Source organism: Andrographis paniculata, unplaced genomic scaffold, assembly GCF_009805555.1.
Source record: "Andrographis paniculata isolate CXL003 unplaced genomic scaffold, ASM980555v1 Contig65END, whole genome shotgun sequence".
NCBI classification, from domain to species: domain Eukaryota; kingdom Viridiplantae; phylum Streptophyta; class Magnoliopsida; order Lamiales; family Acanthaceae; genus Andrographis; species Andrographis paniculata.
In genome coordinates this window covers 5639013-5658051 of record NW_026137601.1, presented here as the reverse complement: position 1 = coordinate 5658051, position 19039 = coordinate 5639013, and the positions used below count along the sequence as shown (strand labels likewise).

Here is a 19039-nt window from a genome sequence, read left to right as displayed (position 1 = left end):
ACGTACGACCTATCTTTTATCCCTTGCAACTGTGTTGCGAGAAATTGAATTAGAGATAAAATTCCTCACAAAAATAGTAGCTGCGGACAGGAGGATAATAGATACATTGCCATCGACTGGCAAAAGGATGAAGAAAAATGAGGAACAACAGTTGTAGGCCATTGGTCGCCATTCAAATTAGACAGAATGTGAATCATTAAATATTAGTATTTTGAAAGTCTAGTAGGCGGACGAAGAAGAGGAATAAATGTGTATAATATTTTGGCTGTAGTTGGTATTTTAAACCTAACAAAAATTAATGAATCAGATTTGTAATATATTTTTATATGATTTTTAAAATATTTTGGAATTATATTTACATTTAGTAATTAAGAATTTTACTTCATAAAATTTGGGATTGACACAATATTTAGATATTTGCCAATATATTTTGTTTTTAAATATCCGTGTGACGAAAACAACATGGATGAATTGTTTTGTCACTCAACTTGCGGGACTTTCCCGGACTCCACCGAAAAAGGAGCAAAGAATTGAGCCTCAAACCTCATAGCATAGAGATCAAGAACCCAAGAAGGAGGAAGACCACTCGAACACACAAATATATCTATAGACTTAGGGGGCTGTGATTTGATCTGGTACACAAATGGGCCAGGCCAAGGATCTGGGCCATAGAAGTTTGGTCAACAATAATAGTTTGTTTTAAATTTGAGGCCTCATAATTTTCATTAGCCCAATTAAATTATAAAACGACCTAACAGTAAGTGTCTCTCCCAAATTGGAAAAAACCCATGATGAGCAAATCGCTAAACTAATTTATTGTGGAAACAGCTTACCAAACAAATGCACACAAAGGAAAAACACCATAAAACCAAAAAACATGACGGCTACAACACTGTAAGTTGAAGCGTCGTCAAAACCTCACCGGAAACCCTCAAACTTCATAGAGTGAGAAGCGAAGGGAGACTACCGGAGTCGGGAGATTCACGGAGATAGAAGATAAGAACTCCCAACACGCAACAAGAAAACGGAAGAGAGAGGAGAGAATCAAAGAGAGGGGGATGAGATAATTCGAGTAAGGAGGCGGCGTAGCGTGAGTGTGTAATATTATAGTGATACACTGCTCCTAACGCACACATATATATATTTAAGGTAAATAAAGATTTGACGGTTCAATTTAAAATCCTAGGTCGGATGGCCGTGATTTGATCTCGTAGACTAATGGGCTTGGCCAAGGATCTGGGCCACAGAAGTTGGGCTGATTAGAATAATAATTTGTTTTTAATTTGGGGCTTCATAATTTTCATTGGCCCAAATTATAACACGACCGAACAATTAACTGTCTCTCCCAAAAATGAACCAAAAACCCATGACGAGCAAATCATAGTTTGCTAACCGATCTATTGTGGAAACAACAAACAAAAGAAATTCCCTTAAGGGAAAACCACCAAAAAGAAAAAAACCCAAAAAATCAACGGCAGCAACGCTGCAAGTTGAAGCGTCACCAAAACCTCACCGGAAATCCTCTAACTTCAGAGAGTGAGAAGCAAAGGGAGACTACCAAATTCTCAAGCTTCATAAAGAAAGAAGACAATAACTTAAACATGTAAGGAAAAAACGAAAGAGATGAGGAAAAGACTAAAAAGGGTGGAGAGAGAATCAGATAGAGGGGGAGGAGATAATTCTAGTAGGTTGATGGAGTAGAGTGAGTGTGTTATATTAGAGATCATGATACACGGCGGCTTACACACACATATATATATATATATTTAGGGTTCATAAAGATCTAATGGTTCATATTTGAACCCTGGATTGGACGGCCGTGATTTAATCTCGTTGAGAAACGTGCTGGCCAAAATTTTTGGGTCACAGAAGTTAGGCCGATTACAATAATAATTGTTTTGAATTTGAGACCTCATAATTTTCATTGGCCCAAATTATAACATGGCCGAACAATCAACTGACTCTCCTAAAACCGAACCAAAAACCCATGATGAGCGTATCACAATTTGAAAACACCAAAAAATGCAAAAATGCAACAACAACCACACTGCAAGTTGAAGCATCGCCAAAACCTCACCGGAAACCCGAGAACTTCATAGTGTGAGAAGCGAAGGGAAACCACCGGAGTCTCAATCTTCATGGAGACAAAAGACAAGAACTTCAAGCACGCGAGGATAAAGAAGAAGATAGGGTAAAAAGTAAAAAAGGTGAGGTGAGAAAGGAAGAAAGAGAGTCTGTGTGAGAGAAGTAAAGTGAGTGAATAATGGAGAGAGTGCACACATAACACGACTCTACAACGGTTTACACACACATATATCTATATATATTTAGGGTTAATATAGATCTAATAGTTCAGATTAGAACCCTAAATTGGACGGTTGTGATTTAATCTCGTTGACTAATGGGTCGGGCCAAAGATCTGGGCAACAGAAGTTGGGCCGATTACAATAATAACTAGTTTTGAATTTTAGGACTCATAATTTTCATTGGCCCAAGTTATAACATGGCCGAACAATTAACTTTCTTTCCCAAAACCGAACAAAAAATCCATGAGACGAGCAAATCAAAGTCTTCTAAACCAATCTACTGTGAAAACAACACACAAAACAAATGCACACATGGGAAAAACACCAAAAATCCAAAAAAGCAACAGAAACAACACTGCAAGGTGAAGCATCGCCAAAACCTCACCGGAAACCTCCAACTTCACAGAGTGAAGGCGAAGGGAGACTACCAGAGTCTCAATCTTTATGAGAATAAAAGACAAGAACTCCAAGCCTGCGAGGAAAAAATAGAAGATACGGGAAGAGAGTAAAAAGGGCAAGGAGAGAATGGAAGAGTGTCTGTGTGTGTGTGAGAGAGAAGTGAAATGAGTGAATAATGGATACGGCGCACACATAACACATACTTATAGATGTAAAGTTAATCGTGAATCAATTACTCAGATTCAACCCTTATATCCAATGGAGGGAGTTCAGTCTTAAATGGTCATGGTTGTGCCGGATAAGTGGACAATAGGAATTTAAGCGGAACACAAATTGGTTTTAGATAAAGACCTGACCAATCTCTGGTTCAAATTTCTAACACTGAGTTTCACTGCAAAAAAAAATATACATTAGCAAAGGATTTTTGTAAGGAATTTTATATCCCTCGCAAATACCGATGAATTTTTTTTTTACGAAGAAATTTTGTAAGGGAATTAATTTATTAATTCGTAATTAACAAACATAATTTGCAAGGAATATAAAAATTTCTATCTTTTCATGTTGGACCTTTTCATGTTCCACGGACTTCTCTTTTCTGCAATAAAACTGTGATGGGCTTTAGGTATTTTTATCTATTTTTCCTACTTCTATTCTTTAGATGGAAATAATTTGTAATAATTATTTCCAGGTCATATTATACAGGGATTGGAATCTATCAGATAATGGAGGACTGTACATTGGGACCTTAAAAAGAAGTACATGGTCTTCCAAGTGGTGCAAAAATCAATTTTGTTTCGTGGTAAGACGGAATTCTGGTTTGTTTATCCTTCGTGTGTGTGTGAGCAAAGATAACCTTGCTTTGTAGTCAAATGGAAAATTTCTCATCAGCTGTTCAGTTCTTTGATAGAAGTCGTTTGAATCTATAGTGTTAGGCTTATGTTTTATGTGACAAGACCACGAAGTTGGGGTACTAATGATCTTATTTAACTTAATTTGATGGTTACCAGTTCTAGATTTGAAGTAGGAACCATCATTTAGATATGTTGTTTAGGTGGATGAGGAAACAGTATATGATTTTGAAAAAAATGTATTGCATCTAGCTTCCTCCTGCTGCTTCTGTTTAGACACGACGCTTAGAATGAGTTGGTGTTATATACATGTTTTTCGCTTTCTTGCCTGGAGTATGAATTCAAAATTTTTATTCAGTCTTCACAATATTTTGTACAGCATTCTTACTATAAAGGGCAACTCTTGATCATCCTTTTAACTCATTTTTTCTGCTACTGTAAGGTCAAATGATGGCAGCTATCTGGCCTTTGGTGTTCGAGCTGATGAGGTATTTTCTTTTAATTTGTTGTTTTGTTATAATCAATGAATACTTAGCCGCATCTTTCATTTTGCTGCCAAATCCCTTTATTACCAAGGATATCGCAGATGTAAGAATTTATTTATTTAGTCAAATGACCGACAAAATTATCTGAAATTGGTTGGGCAAATATCTCCAAATTAAGTGGGAATATGACTGATTTATTTTATTTTATCTTTTTAATTTTTCCCTACATAAGTACTATGTTTCACTTAGAAAATTTCCCATATTTACTTTATTTTCCATGCCCACTTGTAGGGAACCCTTGAACTGGAGGATGCCAGCCTATAAGATTGTGGATAGCAGATGTTGAGACTGGTAAAGCAAGACCCTTTTTCAGGCCCCAGACATTTTTATAAATGCAGTTTTTGAAAAGTATGCTCCTGTACCTCTACATAGCATTGCTAGAGATTCTTCTCTGGATTTTAAACTAATGAACAGAAGGAGGTCATTCAAACAAGAACATTTCAAGATCTTCTCAAAGATGATGTGCCTTATGACTATGTTATAACTTTATAAGAGTTAATCTTATTTATATTTTCTCATAATTCTGAACTATATTTAAGATTTCTGATAATGTACTTTTAATTGTAGATGTCGCAAGGATCCAATGAAGAGCAACGAAGCCAGAACATCCGCCGTCTGGCAAGGTCACAAATGTTGTTGTGGCAGGCGGAAACGCAAGAGGAGCAACATGAGCCGAGTTTTTCTGAGACCCAAGTAGGAGAAGGGTCAGGTAAGAAAGACATAACAATTTCAATATCTTTAAAGTTGTGCAAATATAAATAAAATTCATAACTATTCATTATGCAGGTACGTCTGCAGATGCTACATAGGCCGAGAATACACAGGATACCACATCACGTAAGTAAATTTTATGAGAATGCTATAGTTAATTCTTTTTTTAGATTACATGAAGTTCTTATTTGAACAGATATTGGAGATTCTCAAGGGGATATTGCTGTTGGAGACGACCCATGTGTCGAAGTGAGAGTCGAGTCGGGTGGGAGGTTTGTTTTTGTCTAAGATCTTTTTGCTAGCATTCAAATTGGTATTGTACTATTAGTTTAAAATGTATAAAACTTACAGCATCTTCTGGCCACGTGATGCTTTGATTAAGTTCCGAGATGTTTTCAAATCAAAATTAGTGAAGGAAGGAACAAGTGGCTCTCCGTACCGAAAGATACACGCCGGTGGTATACGACTGAGATGAAGGGTATGCCAACTAATTATGTGAATTCTTAACATACTAATTTAGATTCACTTCCATTTCTTCTAACATTTTTGTATTGTGTATTCTAATCAATGCAGAAGTACATCAGGTGGGATCCGGCTCATGAGGAAAAGGTCTTAAAGAAACTCAATACTAGGGCACAAGAGGCCTATAACAAGTGGATGAGTGATATTCGAGGTGGGCGGGATATACTAGGGCATTGGAGATGGAATTTATTTTGTATTACATGGTGCTTACTATTTGGATGGTTAAAATGATTTCTTATAATGTTAGTTTGTGCTTGTTTGAGACATGTGTAAGAATTTAAAATGAATATATTGTTAGTTTGTAATTATTTTGGAAGCATAGGAATTTTAAATGAACTAGTGATGATAATTTGTAAAATGATTTTCGATGGATATTTGGGAAGGAATGAATTCCCTTGCAAATTTTGAATCAATTTGCGATGGATATTTGCGAAGGAATGAACTTCCTCGAAAATTTTGAATCAATTTGCGATGGATATTTGCGAAGGAATGAACTCCATCGCAAATTTCGAATCAATTTGTGAAGGAAAACTATATCTTCGCAAAATTCTTTCGCAAACATTTGCGAAGGAATCGATGCTTCGCTAAATTTCCTCACAAACATTTGCGAGGGAATTTTTCCTCGGATCCAAATTAGCGAGCAGGTGTATAGCGATGACATGTATTCCTTCGCAACTTCCCTCGCTAACATGTTTTGCGAAGGAAATAATTTGATTTGCGAGGTAATTTTTCCCTCGCAAATCAAGAGTTTCTTTGTAGTGTTTGTTTTATTTTTTGAGTTTGAGGTATTTTTTAGGTAAGATTTAGAATTGTGTCAATAACATGAAATCAGTAATAATAATAATATTAATAATAAACTAAAATTATTTTACTTCATTGTACATTTTAATTATCAATTTTTGGTCCCATTGAAAAGATTTTATCCATTTGGTTCTCATTCAAACTAAAATTTTTCATTTATAATCTCATGGTAGCTGACACAGACTGAGAACCGCCGTGTTGACTTGAACATGGACATGTTGGACTACACAAAAATGTGACTAAGCTCCACAGATAGCCAACACAGTTGTGTTCGATTATTTAGAAACGTGACTAAGCTCCACAAGCAGCCAACACGACTGTATTAAATTTAACACGGGTGTGTTCATTACCTTGCTCTGAAATGGCCATATTTTTTAATATGGTCATGTTCATGTTCTGTACACAGTCATGTTTCTGCTTATGTTCATGATATTGTTCTTAACATACATAGTCATGTTGTAGACCATGTTCACATCCCTATTTTGAATATATGGCCAGCACAACCATATTCCGTTCGTGTCAATTACATAAGAGTAAAATTGATAATTTTTTAATTTAAATAGGACCAAAATTGATAAAAAGAATAATAATAATAAATAACTAAATAAATTCATTTGGACTGATATTGATAATTGTGATATACAATAGGATCAAAAATAATTTTTGCTCAAAAAATAAAATTTTATATTGAATTGTTAACTTTTTTGTTATATAGTAGATGGAGTATATTACTTATTTTATGTAAATATATATATATATATATTGTATTTGTTATAATATTGACTGAGAAGGTTGTCCGTAAAATTTGTTGGAAGAACCCATCATTACTAACTATATATACTAACAAAATAACAATTAGTAACAATGGGCAAATTTGAAAATAAACTCGTGGCTTTGAAAACTAATAAGCTAGTGAAAATAAATCATATACGTACCAAATTAAAAAAAAAAAATGTTCACTTAGTTTCTGTTCGTGTATTTTGAATTTTTTTTTTTTTTTGAGGTTTATATTATTTTTATGTAAAATAGTTACAAGATTCGGTGTTTTACATGAAAATTAATGTTTAATGTGATATTTTTGTGAGAAGAATGGTTGATTTTTTTATTATATTAAAAAAAGTCATAAACTCTATCCATAAATATTAACACCTATTTTTTCTTGCAAAATTTTATATCCAACCTGCAAAAACGTAAAACAAAATAGTTCACCCCAAGAGAGTGAATATAATACCAAAAGAATAAATATTCATACTTTCCTTGACGCGTCTATATATATATATTTATTTGTGTGTATTAATTTATTAATATTTGTTTAAATTCAAATACGAAAAAATGAAAATATACATTTGAATAGCAAATAAATTTACAAACATTGAATTTTATTACTCAATACAAATCTCCTATCAGTTTTTGTGACAATCATACTACGGAAATAGAGGAAACTCATTCGGATCACTACCAAGAAAAATTTCTATTTTTCTCCGAAAATTATCTTGGAAAAAAACCTTAAGATAATCTTGTATCATGGAATCTTTCTTCAAGACAAAATAATATCTCGACTATGGTTTAAGACATCACTACAAAAGAGAATAAAACAAAACAAAACAAAGCAAAACAAAAATGTCCATTATCTCGAAAGTTATTTAGTGACGATCTATTATTAGGAATTACCTCAAAATCAATCGCAAAAAAAAAATTCCACGAGTATCATCTGTCTCAAAACGAGTCACAAAAATAATCGGAGAATATGAATTGCCTCAAAATTTATTTTTCCGACTTTAACCATGCTCCTTCCTCCGCCTGTTGTGTCTGCCTCGATCTTGCATCGAGGATTCCATCCTACTAATTTGAATTTAGGACCGCAACTCAGTTGCTCCCGGCTAATGAAAGCTCACGGGCTTGTGCCATCGACTCTTGAGGTTGATTTTTTGCCACGAAAGCATGTTATGTTCTTTTGTAGGTTTTAACACAGATTTTTTACTATTCAGATTACTTTTTGCCCTCTAAAAATATCAAATCAAACAATTACTTTTCTTTTTTATATTATATTATAAGTGTATTTTACATTGAATTCTTTAGCAACATTATTTCACAATCTTCTTGGTCATTTTGCCACAATAAAAAAGTATTAGCACTCCTCTTAGATTTTGCGGCTATATTTGAAGCAGATTCACGCGACTTTGAGTGGGAGATCTACAACTTGGTTCTCGGTGGCCAGTGAAAGCCCACAGGCTTGTGCCATCGACCCTTGGGAGTATTGTTCACCACCAAACTATAGATTGGAATGGCGAAAAATACCTTACCACACTACAAAAAAAATGACCATTTGTAGCGGAATCTTATCCGCTACAATTGTTTTGTTACAAAAGCTATTTTTTGTTTAAAATATTTTCGTAACAAATAGTTTTTTTTGTTTAGTCAACCTTTTCTTTTGTTGCGATATTTTTTCGTTACAACTACAATAATTTTAAATCTAAAAATAAAATTAAATCTCTAATAATCTAAAATAATATATCATATATACATATATAATATTTATATATTAATATATACAAGTTAAAATTTAAAAAAATATATTTATTTAAAATTAAAACTAGTATATACAATTATATACATACGCACAGAGCGACTATACCGATGCCGCCGCACGAATTCTCTTCGCCGACGACCGCGCAGCCTGCACACAGCCACCGCCGGCAAGAAGGTTTCGCACGCTTTGGTGAATCTTGTTCGAGGTATTATTCTGATTATCGAGGTTTCACACGCTTTGGTGAATCTTGTTCGAGGTATTATTCTAATTATTCCTAAATCGTGAATCAATCTTTCTCGATTTTTTTGGTATCGAGTATGTCGACGGAAGAAGAGGAGAACACAACGGAACTTAAAATCCCCGATGGTACTTCTTTTCTTATTCAATTTTTGAAGGTTTTGGAATTAATCTAATTGTGGACTCTGGGTTTCTGATTTTTTGTGCTTTTCTTCAATAACTAAATACCTGTGCATAGCTTTTGTCTGGTATTGTATGATTGGTTTTGATCTCGGCGTGGTGAATAGTGACCCCTCATGAAATATATGTCTTCATTCAATTATTTTTGTAGCTTTCTTTGTGGTTTTTACATTGTAAAGCTTAACCCTAGGAATAGAGCTGACAGAAGAAAAGAATACTATTTGGTTAAGGTGTAGACAAAGTTTGAATCAATGAAGAAAAAGTCTAGCTGTGACTATCATACAATACCAATTCGACCAATCGGCAACTTAATGATGCGAAACTCTTCAATTTAATCATTTGATTCTTTCTACTGCTCAAAGTTTAATAAATTAATTAAGGTTTCTTTTAGGGGAACCTTAATCAACCATTGCAATAATTGTCTTTTTCTTCGAATTATTGTCCCACACTCAACTATAAAATTTGTCCATTACTATTTTTTTTCTCTAGTGGCATTTATATAAGATAATAATAGGAAATGGAAAATGTTGCAAAGTTCACTTAAATCTTAGTCATTTATTAATTAACCCACTTCTCTTTTTTATTTTTATAATCCAAATGAGATTCTTATTCAATACCAATTTCATATTTCGGTCAATGAATTTAACCCCAAGAACTATCGGTGTTTTTACACATGGGTTTATTATTGTAATAACTTATAATGTTGTTTGGTGTCTTTTTTTTTTTTTTCTACAGATTTTTCAATCTTCTTGTCTGAGTGAGATCAGACTGTTGACTCCATATATAGCTAATATATATGTATGATTTTCATTATTTCACTTTAAATTCTTGCACTTCAATCTAACTTATCTGACCTTTAATATATATATGTATTAAGTGGGTTTGTTGAAACTTAACCAAACAAACAGAGCCTTGTCCAGGAAGCTTAAGTCACTGAACTGCAGCCACTCACTTCGGTTATTGTTACTTGTTACTCATCCACATATCTTTCTTATCTTTGAATTGAGTTTATTAATTAATTCGTTTGCACATAATTAGATACGCTGATATGCACACATTGTGTGTGTGAATTGTGATAATCTATCTACATCTGTAACTCTTGTGTAATTGTGTGTGCATCTTTATCCATGCACCACCACTTTGTTTGATGTTGAGTTATAGCAGTTGTGGCTGCTCCTCAATGTAACTATCATGGCTATCTATGTATCTATTTATTATATGTCGAATTTTTTAATAATAATAATAATAATAATAATAATAATAATACATATGTTACTTCTTATTTTCCCGGTGTCATCACAGTGCCAGCTCACCATTCTTCAATAATACTTACTAATAGATTATAGATACATATGTATAAATGAATGAATGAATCAGAGATGAGAAATAAGAATAAAGTATTAATATTACATGTTATGGTGTTGGATCTTGTTCATTGTATCTTAATTTTGAGATCCAAGCAAGTTCAACTTCAAATGCAAGTGCAAGTGCAAGTGGTTCATTGTGTATATAAACTAATAATAATAATAATAATAATAATAATAATAATATCTGCCAAGGTGGAAGAAATGTCAAGTGAGTGAGTGAGTGAATCAATCATAGTGTTGCTAAAAGTAGTTAGAAATTCTCACGGAATCAATAATAATGTAGAGTTGTTTACAATAATCCAATGAATTATGATTGATGTGGATGGTCATATCTAGTCTTGTCTTGTCTTATCTTCAAGGTAAGTTTCTTCTGCATATTTAAGTTCACTGCACACATCCGATGTTGCAAACAGGTTGCGTAATTTAATCATTATACTAATGTCTTTCATGCATGCATAGTTTAACCAGGCCAAATTTGATTGATGTTTTTATTCCAGGTTGTGTATGGCTATTATAGATTAATATATATATATTTAAATGACTGTGCCCTAGTTATGTCATTAGAACATTCCTTTAAAGTACATTGGCTCCACGGTTTTGGAATCAAATTGTAGATTTGTTGCTTCTTTAAATTTTTTTGTTCTTAGTTAATCAAAAGTACTTTCCATGAATAAGAGAGAAATTGAGGTGCGTAATCTATTTAGGTGAGTCTGTGTAATGTTGTGCAAGAGTGTATCATTTTATCTTGTGATCATTGTTTTCTCAACCACGGTGTTGTATGTTTATTTGAGTGTTATCTCATCAAAATAATAGAACATCGTTGTTATAAAAGGTTTAATAAAGAATCTGATCAAAGTTTCAAATAAAATTGATGTTAGATGCTTTGTTTACTACATCAATAGTTAGAGAAATGGAGCTTTTAACGTTTTTTCTCCGCTTAAACAAATTTCAGGTATTGGTTGAAGGCGGAGGTAGTTCGAGAACCACAATTCTGAATATGCCACATTATCTTAATGCTCTTAACAACACTATGGTGGTAATATTGTATCCATCTATAATATGCTGAAAGAAGATAGAATTATATTTTTCTTGTCTATTATATGGGTACACACAACCCTGTATGGACATATGTAATATGTGATACATTGAAAACTATTGCATCACTGCCTCTATGACATTTCTATGGTCCATCTCCGGAAGTTAAGTCCTACATGTTTGTCTAGAGTACCCATCATCACTCATTGCTCCACTTATTTCTCATGTTTTTGGTTTATTCAGTATTGCAATTTTGTTTGATAGCTGGATTATTCAGCTAATGAATGTGTCAGTGTGGTTTCTCTTATATGCACTATAGTCAAAGGCTCTATTTCGGTAGGATGTAGTTACTTTTGGTTAATTGTTTTATGCCAAAACTTTTGGGTTTGATAATAAAGAGAGGTCATAACTTCTAAGTGAAAATAATTTTGCTGCATATTTGTCTGCTGTCCTTGCCTCTTCTCTTATTCATCCAATCAATCTTGCAAACAATATTATAGGTTATGTTTTCGATTCATACAAGAAGCTAGAGACTTGCAAGCATTTTTTTGAGAATATATCATTTTATATACTTTATTTGTGGTATGCGGTTGAAGCCATATGTGAGCATCATTTAGCTCATGATTGTTTTGTATATGTATTAATGTTGGAGTATCGATCATCCTCTTTAAGATTATGAAATTTTGTGAGTTGCATTTTGTTTCCGATGATAAGCACGTGTTTTTTTATATATACGTAGGTGATCCCATTGACATAGTGAAGTTTTTTGTCACGGCTGCTACAGTTTTGAAGGCCATGCTCAATCTACAAACGGCATCTCAAGCGCAAACACTGAGGTTGTCCACGTCAAGCCAATCGACTGGACATTCAAAGATGTACGTAACTATTTTGTTAACTTTCTATTAGATTATAACTTAACCATCTTGCAAGTAAATTCTTATATAATCTTGTATTATGTTGGCAGCTCGTTCGTCACCCGTAACTGCCGTATATGTTCACACTTAATGCTGTATGGGACGATGCAACGTTGAACATATTTCTATGATGATTAACTTTTGTTTGTGGGTTGATACTAACTGAGTTATTTTTGTTTGTTGAACTTGCATATTCTGGTTCTTTTTGTGTGTTTGTTGCTATGCTTTGCCCTTGGATTGTATTTGTTTGCCGTATTGCAAAATAATTATGTTCCTAAAGAGTGCATTCTTTGTGCAACTGATGGTGATATAGATTTGCTATATTACTTTTATATTTTGTAATATTTTCTTGCATCGTACAGGTTTTTTTGGTTCCGATACTAATTTATTTGTTATTACTGAAAAAATAAGGATACTCTTTTTGTTGCGAAATTGTGGCCGTTACAAATACCGGTACAAAAAATATGAATGTCGTTTAAAATAGTTTACTGACAATCAGCTTATTGTAACAAAAATTATACCATAACAAAATTCGTTACAAATGCATGAACATTTATTGTAACGATTCTTTTATTACGATAAATGTCCGCTACCAATAAATTGAAAATACATTGCTTCCGTTACAAAAACTGTTACAAAAAGATTTTTCACGCGCGTTGACCACCCACTTTTTGTTACGGAGAATGTCGGTACAGAGACTTTTTGTAACTCGAGTATATGCACCGGTCAAAATCCGGTACAAAATCGTTACAAATAGCTTTTTATAACGAAAAATGCCCATTTGTAACAGTTTTAAAGCCGCTACAAATGATCATTTTTTTTGTAGTGCCACTTCGTAATCTTCTTCGTCATTTTGCCACAATAGAAAGGCGTCTTACCCGTTGCGACTATATTTGAAGCATAATCACCATTTTCCACTGTTGTGGCCTCGATGGCGACATTTGATTCCGACGTTGAGTGGTGATGCAACAGATGCTTGAGAAGAGATCTTTGTGACCCAAAGAGTTGATTGCAAAGAAGACAACACCACTCCTTTTTTTTACAAAATTTAAAATAATGTATACGATTACGATTTGTTTATGGTAAAACAAAACCAAAAAAAACCATAGCATCTTATTAATTTTTTTTGTCGGTTCTTTTTTGTTTTTGTTTTTGTTTAATAATGCACAAAACTATATTCGTATACAAAATTTAAATTTTGCAAAAAAATGGAGTGGTGTTGGCCTCTTTGCAATCGATTGTTGGGGTCACGAAGATCCCTCCTTAAACATCTTTTGCATCGCCACTCAGAGTCGAAAGCAAATGCAACTATACAGGCCCCGACAATAGAAAACGATGGATATGCTTCCACTAAAAAAATAATAAAATATTAAAGGACTTTTTTCTCTCGTAAACAAGGTTACAAATCTAGCAATCTGACTTTGCAAGGGAATTAGGGGGAATTACTATCCCTAGCTAAAAGTCACTCGTAATTGAACATACGATTGTCTTATTTCCCTTGCAACCATGTTGCGAGAAATTCAAGGAGAGATAAAATCTCTCACAAACATAGTAAACAGCGGCTAAGAGGTGGCAAAAAGACGAAGAAAATTGAAGCACAACAGTTGTAGGTCATTGGTCGTCATTCCAAATAGACGGAATGTGAATCGTTAGATATAATTTTGTATGAAAAATAAATATTAAATATGATGTATCGAAAAATAATAATAATACTATAAAATAAGTGAAAACTACAAAGTTCAAATAGATAAAAAATTTGTAGGAGTAAGAGCAATGGATGTCTATAGTTCTGGTTATGGCTGATATTTATACTATCAGTTTTTGAATTTTAAATCGAAAAAAATTTTAATGAATCAGATTTCTAATATTTTTTATTTGATTTTTAAGAATATAATTGGAAAGTTCAATTTTTATTAGGCAGGTATATTTGATATTTTTTACTTTATTAAATTTGGGATAGACACAATATTTACATATTTTTTATTTGATTTTTAAAATAATTGGAAAGCATCATTTTTGTTTGGTAAGTATATTTAAATTTACATGTTTTATTTGGAAAGTGGAGTTATTTTAAAAACTTACTTTTTAAGATTTTATATTTTATTTGGTGAGTTGATTTTTAAATTTCTAACTTTTTACATGGTAAGTGTATTATATGTGTATTTTACTTTTATAAATTTCATAGTATTCATTAGTAAATTGATAAGTGCATAAATTTTCCTTTTCACTTGCTTTACAATTTTTTTTTTTTTTTTTTTTTTTTTACTTTCCAAATTTCTAACTATTGCATAATAGTACGTATGCATATATATATATATATATTTTTTTTTCACTTTCTAAATTTGTAACTTCTATATGGTAAGTATATAATCATATTTCACTTATTTTGGATAAATTATATAACTCTCACTTGTGTTTTTAGTAAAAATGCACAGAACAGTGTTTTATTTATTGAGTGAAACCATTTGTTAAAATTTTGAGTTTGCACAAAATACACTTTTTGTCCAAAGCAGTTTTTGGTTCTAAATAAATGCAATTACGTAAATTATACAAAAAAAATGTTGACCAAAGCAAGAAAAAAAATTTGTCAAGACAAATTTTGTAACAAAAACCACCCATTGTTTCGGAACTATTGTTACCGATAAGATATATGTTGTAAATAGGTCATTTTATATTTTCAAGTAGTGCCATTGGTTCCAATTAAGACAAGGGGCTATTTGTTTCGAATTTTGAAAAGGAAATTATGTTTATTTCTTTTTTGATATTCCTTTCTATTGATCCATGGTGCTTTTTCGACATGTAAGTGAAACTCTTTTTTTTTTTTTTTTGACGTGGGAACCCACAGCTGCTACCCGAAAGTGCGCACTGAGTAACTCCCGCCGAACCTAAATGTTGAAATTTTTACTAAGAAAATAAATCCAAAACAATCACACTCATTAAATGTTGAAAATAATGTAATTTCTGAAATAGAAGTAATAAACTACGATGGATTAATAACAAATTGATTAAAAACATAGAGATTAATTCATATATATGAATTACAAGTACTTTTGAATATCTTATAAATTTGGCGGTGGATCCTATGCTTACATACAGTTAGAGTTGTTAAACGAGCCGAGCGAGCTCGAGTATTGGTTGTTCAAGCTCGAGTCGAACTTCTTAATGGTACAGGCTCAGCTCGGCTCGGCTCGTTAAGAGTTCGAGCCAAAATAGTGCCTCGAGCTCGGCTCGTTAACCTCAAATTCAAGCTCAAGCTCGGTTCGAATTTTATATATATTATATATACTTTTTAATATATAAATAAAATTTTAATTTTATTCATAATTTTTTAATAAAATATTTAAATTTTAATAATAAATATAAATTTTGATATATTGGGTTAATTCTCCTAAAATCTCCAATTCCTAAATCATTTTCTTTGTCAGTCCCTATTCATATAATTTTTCCATTTAGCTCCCTATATATTCCACATCACTCCCTATTTGTAAAAAATGGTTTGTGTTATTAAAAGCAATGGTTGAGGTGCAGGGAATCCCGTGCCTCTCGCATGCGAAGCGAGCGCTCTACCATATGAGGTACACCCCCTTGCATTAATAAAAAATTTAGAATTGTTTATCTTACCGCTACCATTTGGCATTTCTATTCAGACCATATTTATTCTGTGAAGTTGATGATTTCATGTTGTAGAACCTTGTTGAAATCAATAGCAAATCTTTTAAGATGCGTGGAGAGTTGAGTGACCATTGATTTGGATTCATACATCTTACTCTTTAAATTGCAAATTAGAAGCTTATGTATCTGTAGCTATTAAGTTCTAGTTCTTTGTAGTGAATCAGAAGTGAATAACCTGAATTTATTAGTCAGAACAACAAAGTATGTTTTCTTAGTTTACGTGCAACTATGTCTCGAAATATCAATAATATATTTCTTCTCTGCCTCTGCCATGTTGACCTGAAGGGTGAGGAAGACAAAATTGTCTATTATTCACATCTTAGCTAATGGTAGCTTAACTATATATTCATCATCGATAGGGTTTACTCTTTCGGTCTCAAAAAGTATATATATTCCTCTTGTTCACCAAATGTATGCTTGTTTTTCTTTTTCCTATTTATTTGTCTAAAAAAATGTATTTTTGCTTATAATAAATAATTCTTATATACTCGATAATTTATACGTTTCAACATTATATATTTTTTTACAAATATGCAACAACTTACATACTAAGTTATGTAAAAAAAATTCTAAAATATTTGTACAATACTTTATTTCACAATTAACCAATATAATATTATATTTATAAAAAACTGGTGTGTATCTAAAATGAGTATGAATTCCAGGAATGGAGAAAGTATATAAAAAGAAAACAAATCCATTACTTTTATTTGTTGAGGATGGCAACTTTTTGGCAAGATGAAATTTATGAACTCTATTGATTCATCACACTTATTTTAAAAAATATATATTATTACAATATTTTCAAAATATAATTAATGAATAAGTTCTTGGCCATATGATCAGCTTACTTAACAAATTTGAACAAATCACAAGTGAGCTTGACCCATGTCAACCCTTTCAATTATTGATAAATGACAACCGTTTCTGGCGGGGATTAAAAGAAATTTCATAGATAATGGGTGGGTGGGTTTCGATGCTCAGTGACTTATGTTTATATTTGCAGACAAGTCCCGGATTTTATATCATTTCCATGATGCCTTCTTTATGTGTGAAGAATAATGCGAAATTTTGTTGCTTAACTTTGAGTGTGGAAATTAGAATATGCTGTTCTTTTCTATAAACATATGGATAAAGGATCAGATATTATATGCTGAGTTCCATTATTACTTATGAACTCAGTTTTCGATCCCTCTTGATTAGTGTATTTTAGAGTGTCTGTAGTTTGATTTTCTGTATGTTTTCATTTATTTCAATAGTATTGGATAGCTATTTACCCTATTATATATGTGATTAACATAAAATTTTATAGACAGCATGATGAATAAATACAATCTAAGGTATGGTTCTAAGTTTTTTAGCCTATAGGTTATTTAGGCGTAGACTCAAGTTTTAGAATATATATTGATTTAATGGTCACTTTTTTGTGAATAAAAATTTGAAACATAATGTATTCTTTCTTCCTCAAAGTACATAAATCTTGAAAAAAAAAAAAGAAAACACAAATCCTCATTCTTCTCTCATATCAAAAGAATTCAATGTTCGAGAATAATTACATAAATGACAATTCACATGTGTCCAAAAACGGTTATATGGGTTGTGAGAAATGATTAATCCCAACTTCAAAAAATATTACACAAAATTGATAAGTGAAAATATTGGATATAATGAAAGCACAACCAATAAATAATTTATACAAAGAATATTTTCACAGAAAGCATTTAATAACCCATATATCAAAACCGTAAAATTTAAGGAGACACAAGCAAGAAAATGCTGAAATTCCTTGAGTCCCAAGTTAAAAAAGTGGAAGCTACCATAAGATCACGATAGTTGTACAAATGGCATATAGCATTATGCTTGTGATGATACCTTTCTCAATTTAAATTTTAAGGCCACGAACTTGTAATAAAATCTGCAACATTTTCAAAACTATATATTGTTAATTAATCGTTATCAAACAATAATCAAAAGCAACCTTCGACAATAGATAGAGATGACAATGGGTCGGGTACACAGGCGGCTCTTAGCACGAGCAGGGTAAGCAACTTCTCAAGGCCCTAGTGAAAAAATCTTCTTCGGGGCATGCATACTTCAGCGTTTGTTTGGTTTCACTACCAAAAAAAAGGGGCTTTCATTACGGAAGGAAGATTCATAACAATATCGTCGTAATAAAAAGTGGTTTTCGTTACGAATTTTATCGTGACAAAAGTAATTTTTATTAGTCAACGTCTTTTTTTAGTTATTACGATAAATGTTTCGTAACAAATACAAATATGACAAAAAAATTTTGTAAATACAATAAGTACGACTTTATTCTGTAACAAATGGAAATGTATTTTTATAATTTTTTAATAAAAATTAAAAATTAAAAAAATAATCAAACTCCAAATATTGAAAATAATTTATAACAAATTGAATGTAAAATAAATATAAATAAAAATTTATATTTAATTAATTATATATATAAAATTTATTACAATATATAATAAATAAGTAAAAACATATTGCACTTCCTACGAGCCGCCCTCCCTCTCTATTGAAAATGTATTTTTAACAAATTGAATGTAAAATAAATATAAATAAAGATTTATTATTAATTAATTATATTTATAAAGGGTGCGTTTCTTTGGGGTTGATTTGGGTAGATTTGGTTTGAATTGGGATTGAATTTGAAATTTTTGATACTTTTGGAAAGTTGCGTTCCTTTGGCTCAGTAGGTTTTGTTTGAGTTTGAAGAGTTTGGATAGATAATGATTTGATACGTAATAATTTAATTAAAATAAATAAATTGAATTTTTTTATTAATATTAACATTATTTTAATTATAAAAATATTAATTTAATTATTTCTCTTACAAAAAACATTAAAAAAAAAAAGAAAAAACATCTTTTACAAAAATGAAACCCTTGCGCCGGCAGCCGCAGTCCCTCTCCTGGTCGTTTTCTTCTTCCTCTCCCTTCTTCCTTTTT

At 31.9% G+C, this 19039-nt stretch overlaps 1 protein-coding gene across 1 annotated transcript; it reads left to right on the top strand.

The window, feature by feature from the left end:
• Window positions 1-5376: 5376 nt before the first annotated feature.
• On the top strand, window positions 5377-12580 carry LOC127261964 (uncharacterized). Its single transcript, XM_051290407.1, has 6 exons — window positions 5377-5482; window positions 8730-8918; window positions 8979-9028; window positions 11399-11417; window positions 12221-12356; window positions 12446-12580. The coding sequence occupies exons 1-6, from the start codon at window positions 5377-5379 to the stop codon at window positions 12510-12512; spliced, it is 567 nt and encodes a 188-aa protein (XP_051146364.1). The 3' UTR covers window positions 12513-12580.
• The last annotated feature ends 6459 nt before the right edge of the window (window positions 12581-19039 follow it).

Coding starts and splice junctions, on each gene's coding strand:
- LOC127261964 (XM_051290407.1), top strand. CDS start 5,377: ATGCAGAAGTACATCAGGTGGGATCCGGCTCATGAGGAAAAGGTCTTA. Junction 5,483..8,729: donor GTGGATGAGTGATATTCGAG/GTGGGCGGGATA, acceptor AATTAAAACTAG/TATATACAATTATATACATA. Junction 12,357..12,445: donor TCGACTGGACATTCAAAGAT/GTACGTAACTAT, acceptor TTATGTTGGCAG/CTCGTTCGTCACCCGTAACT.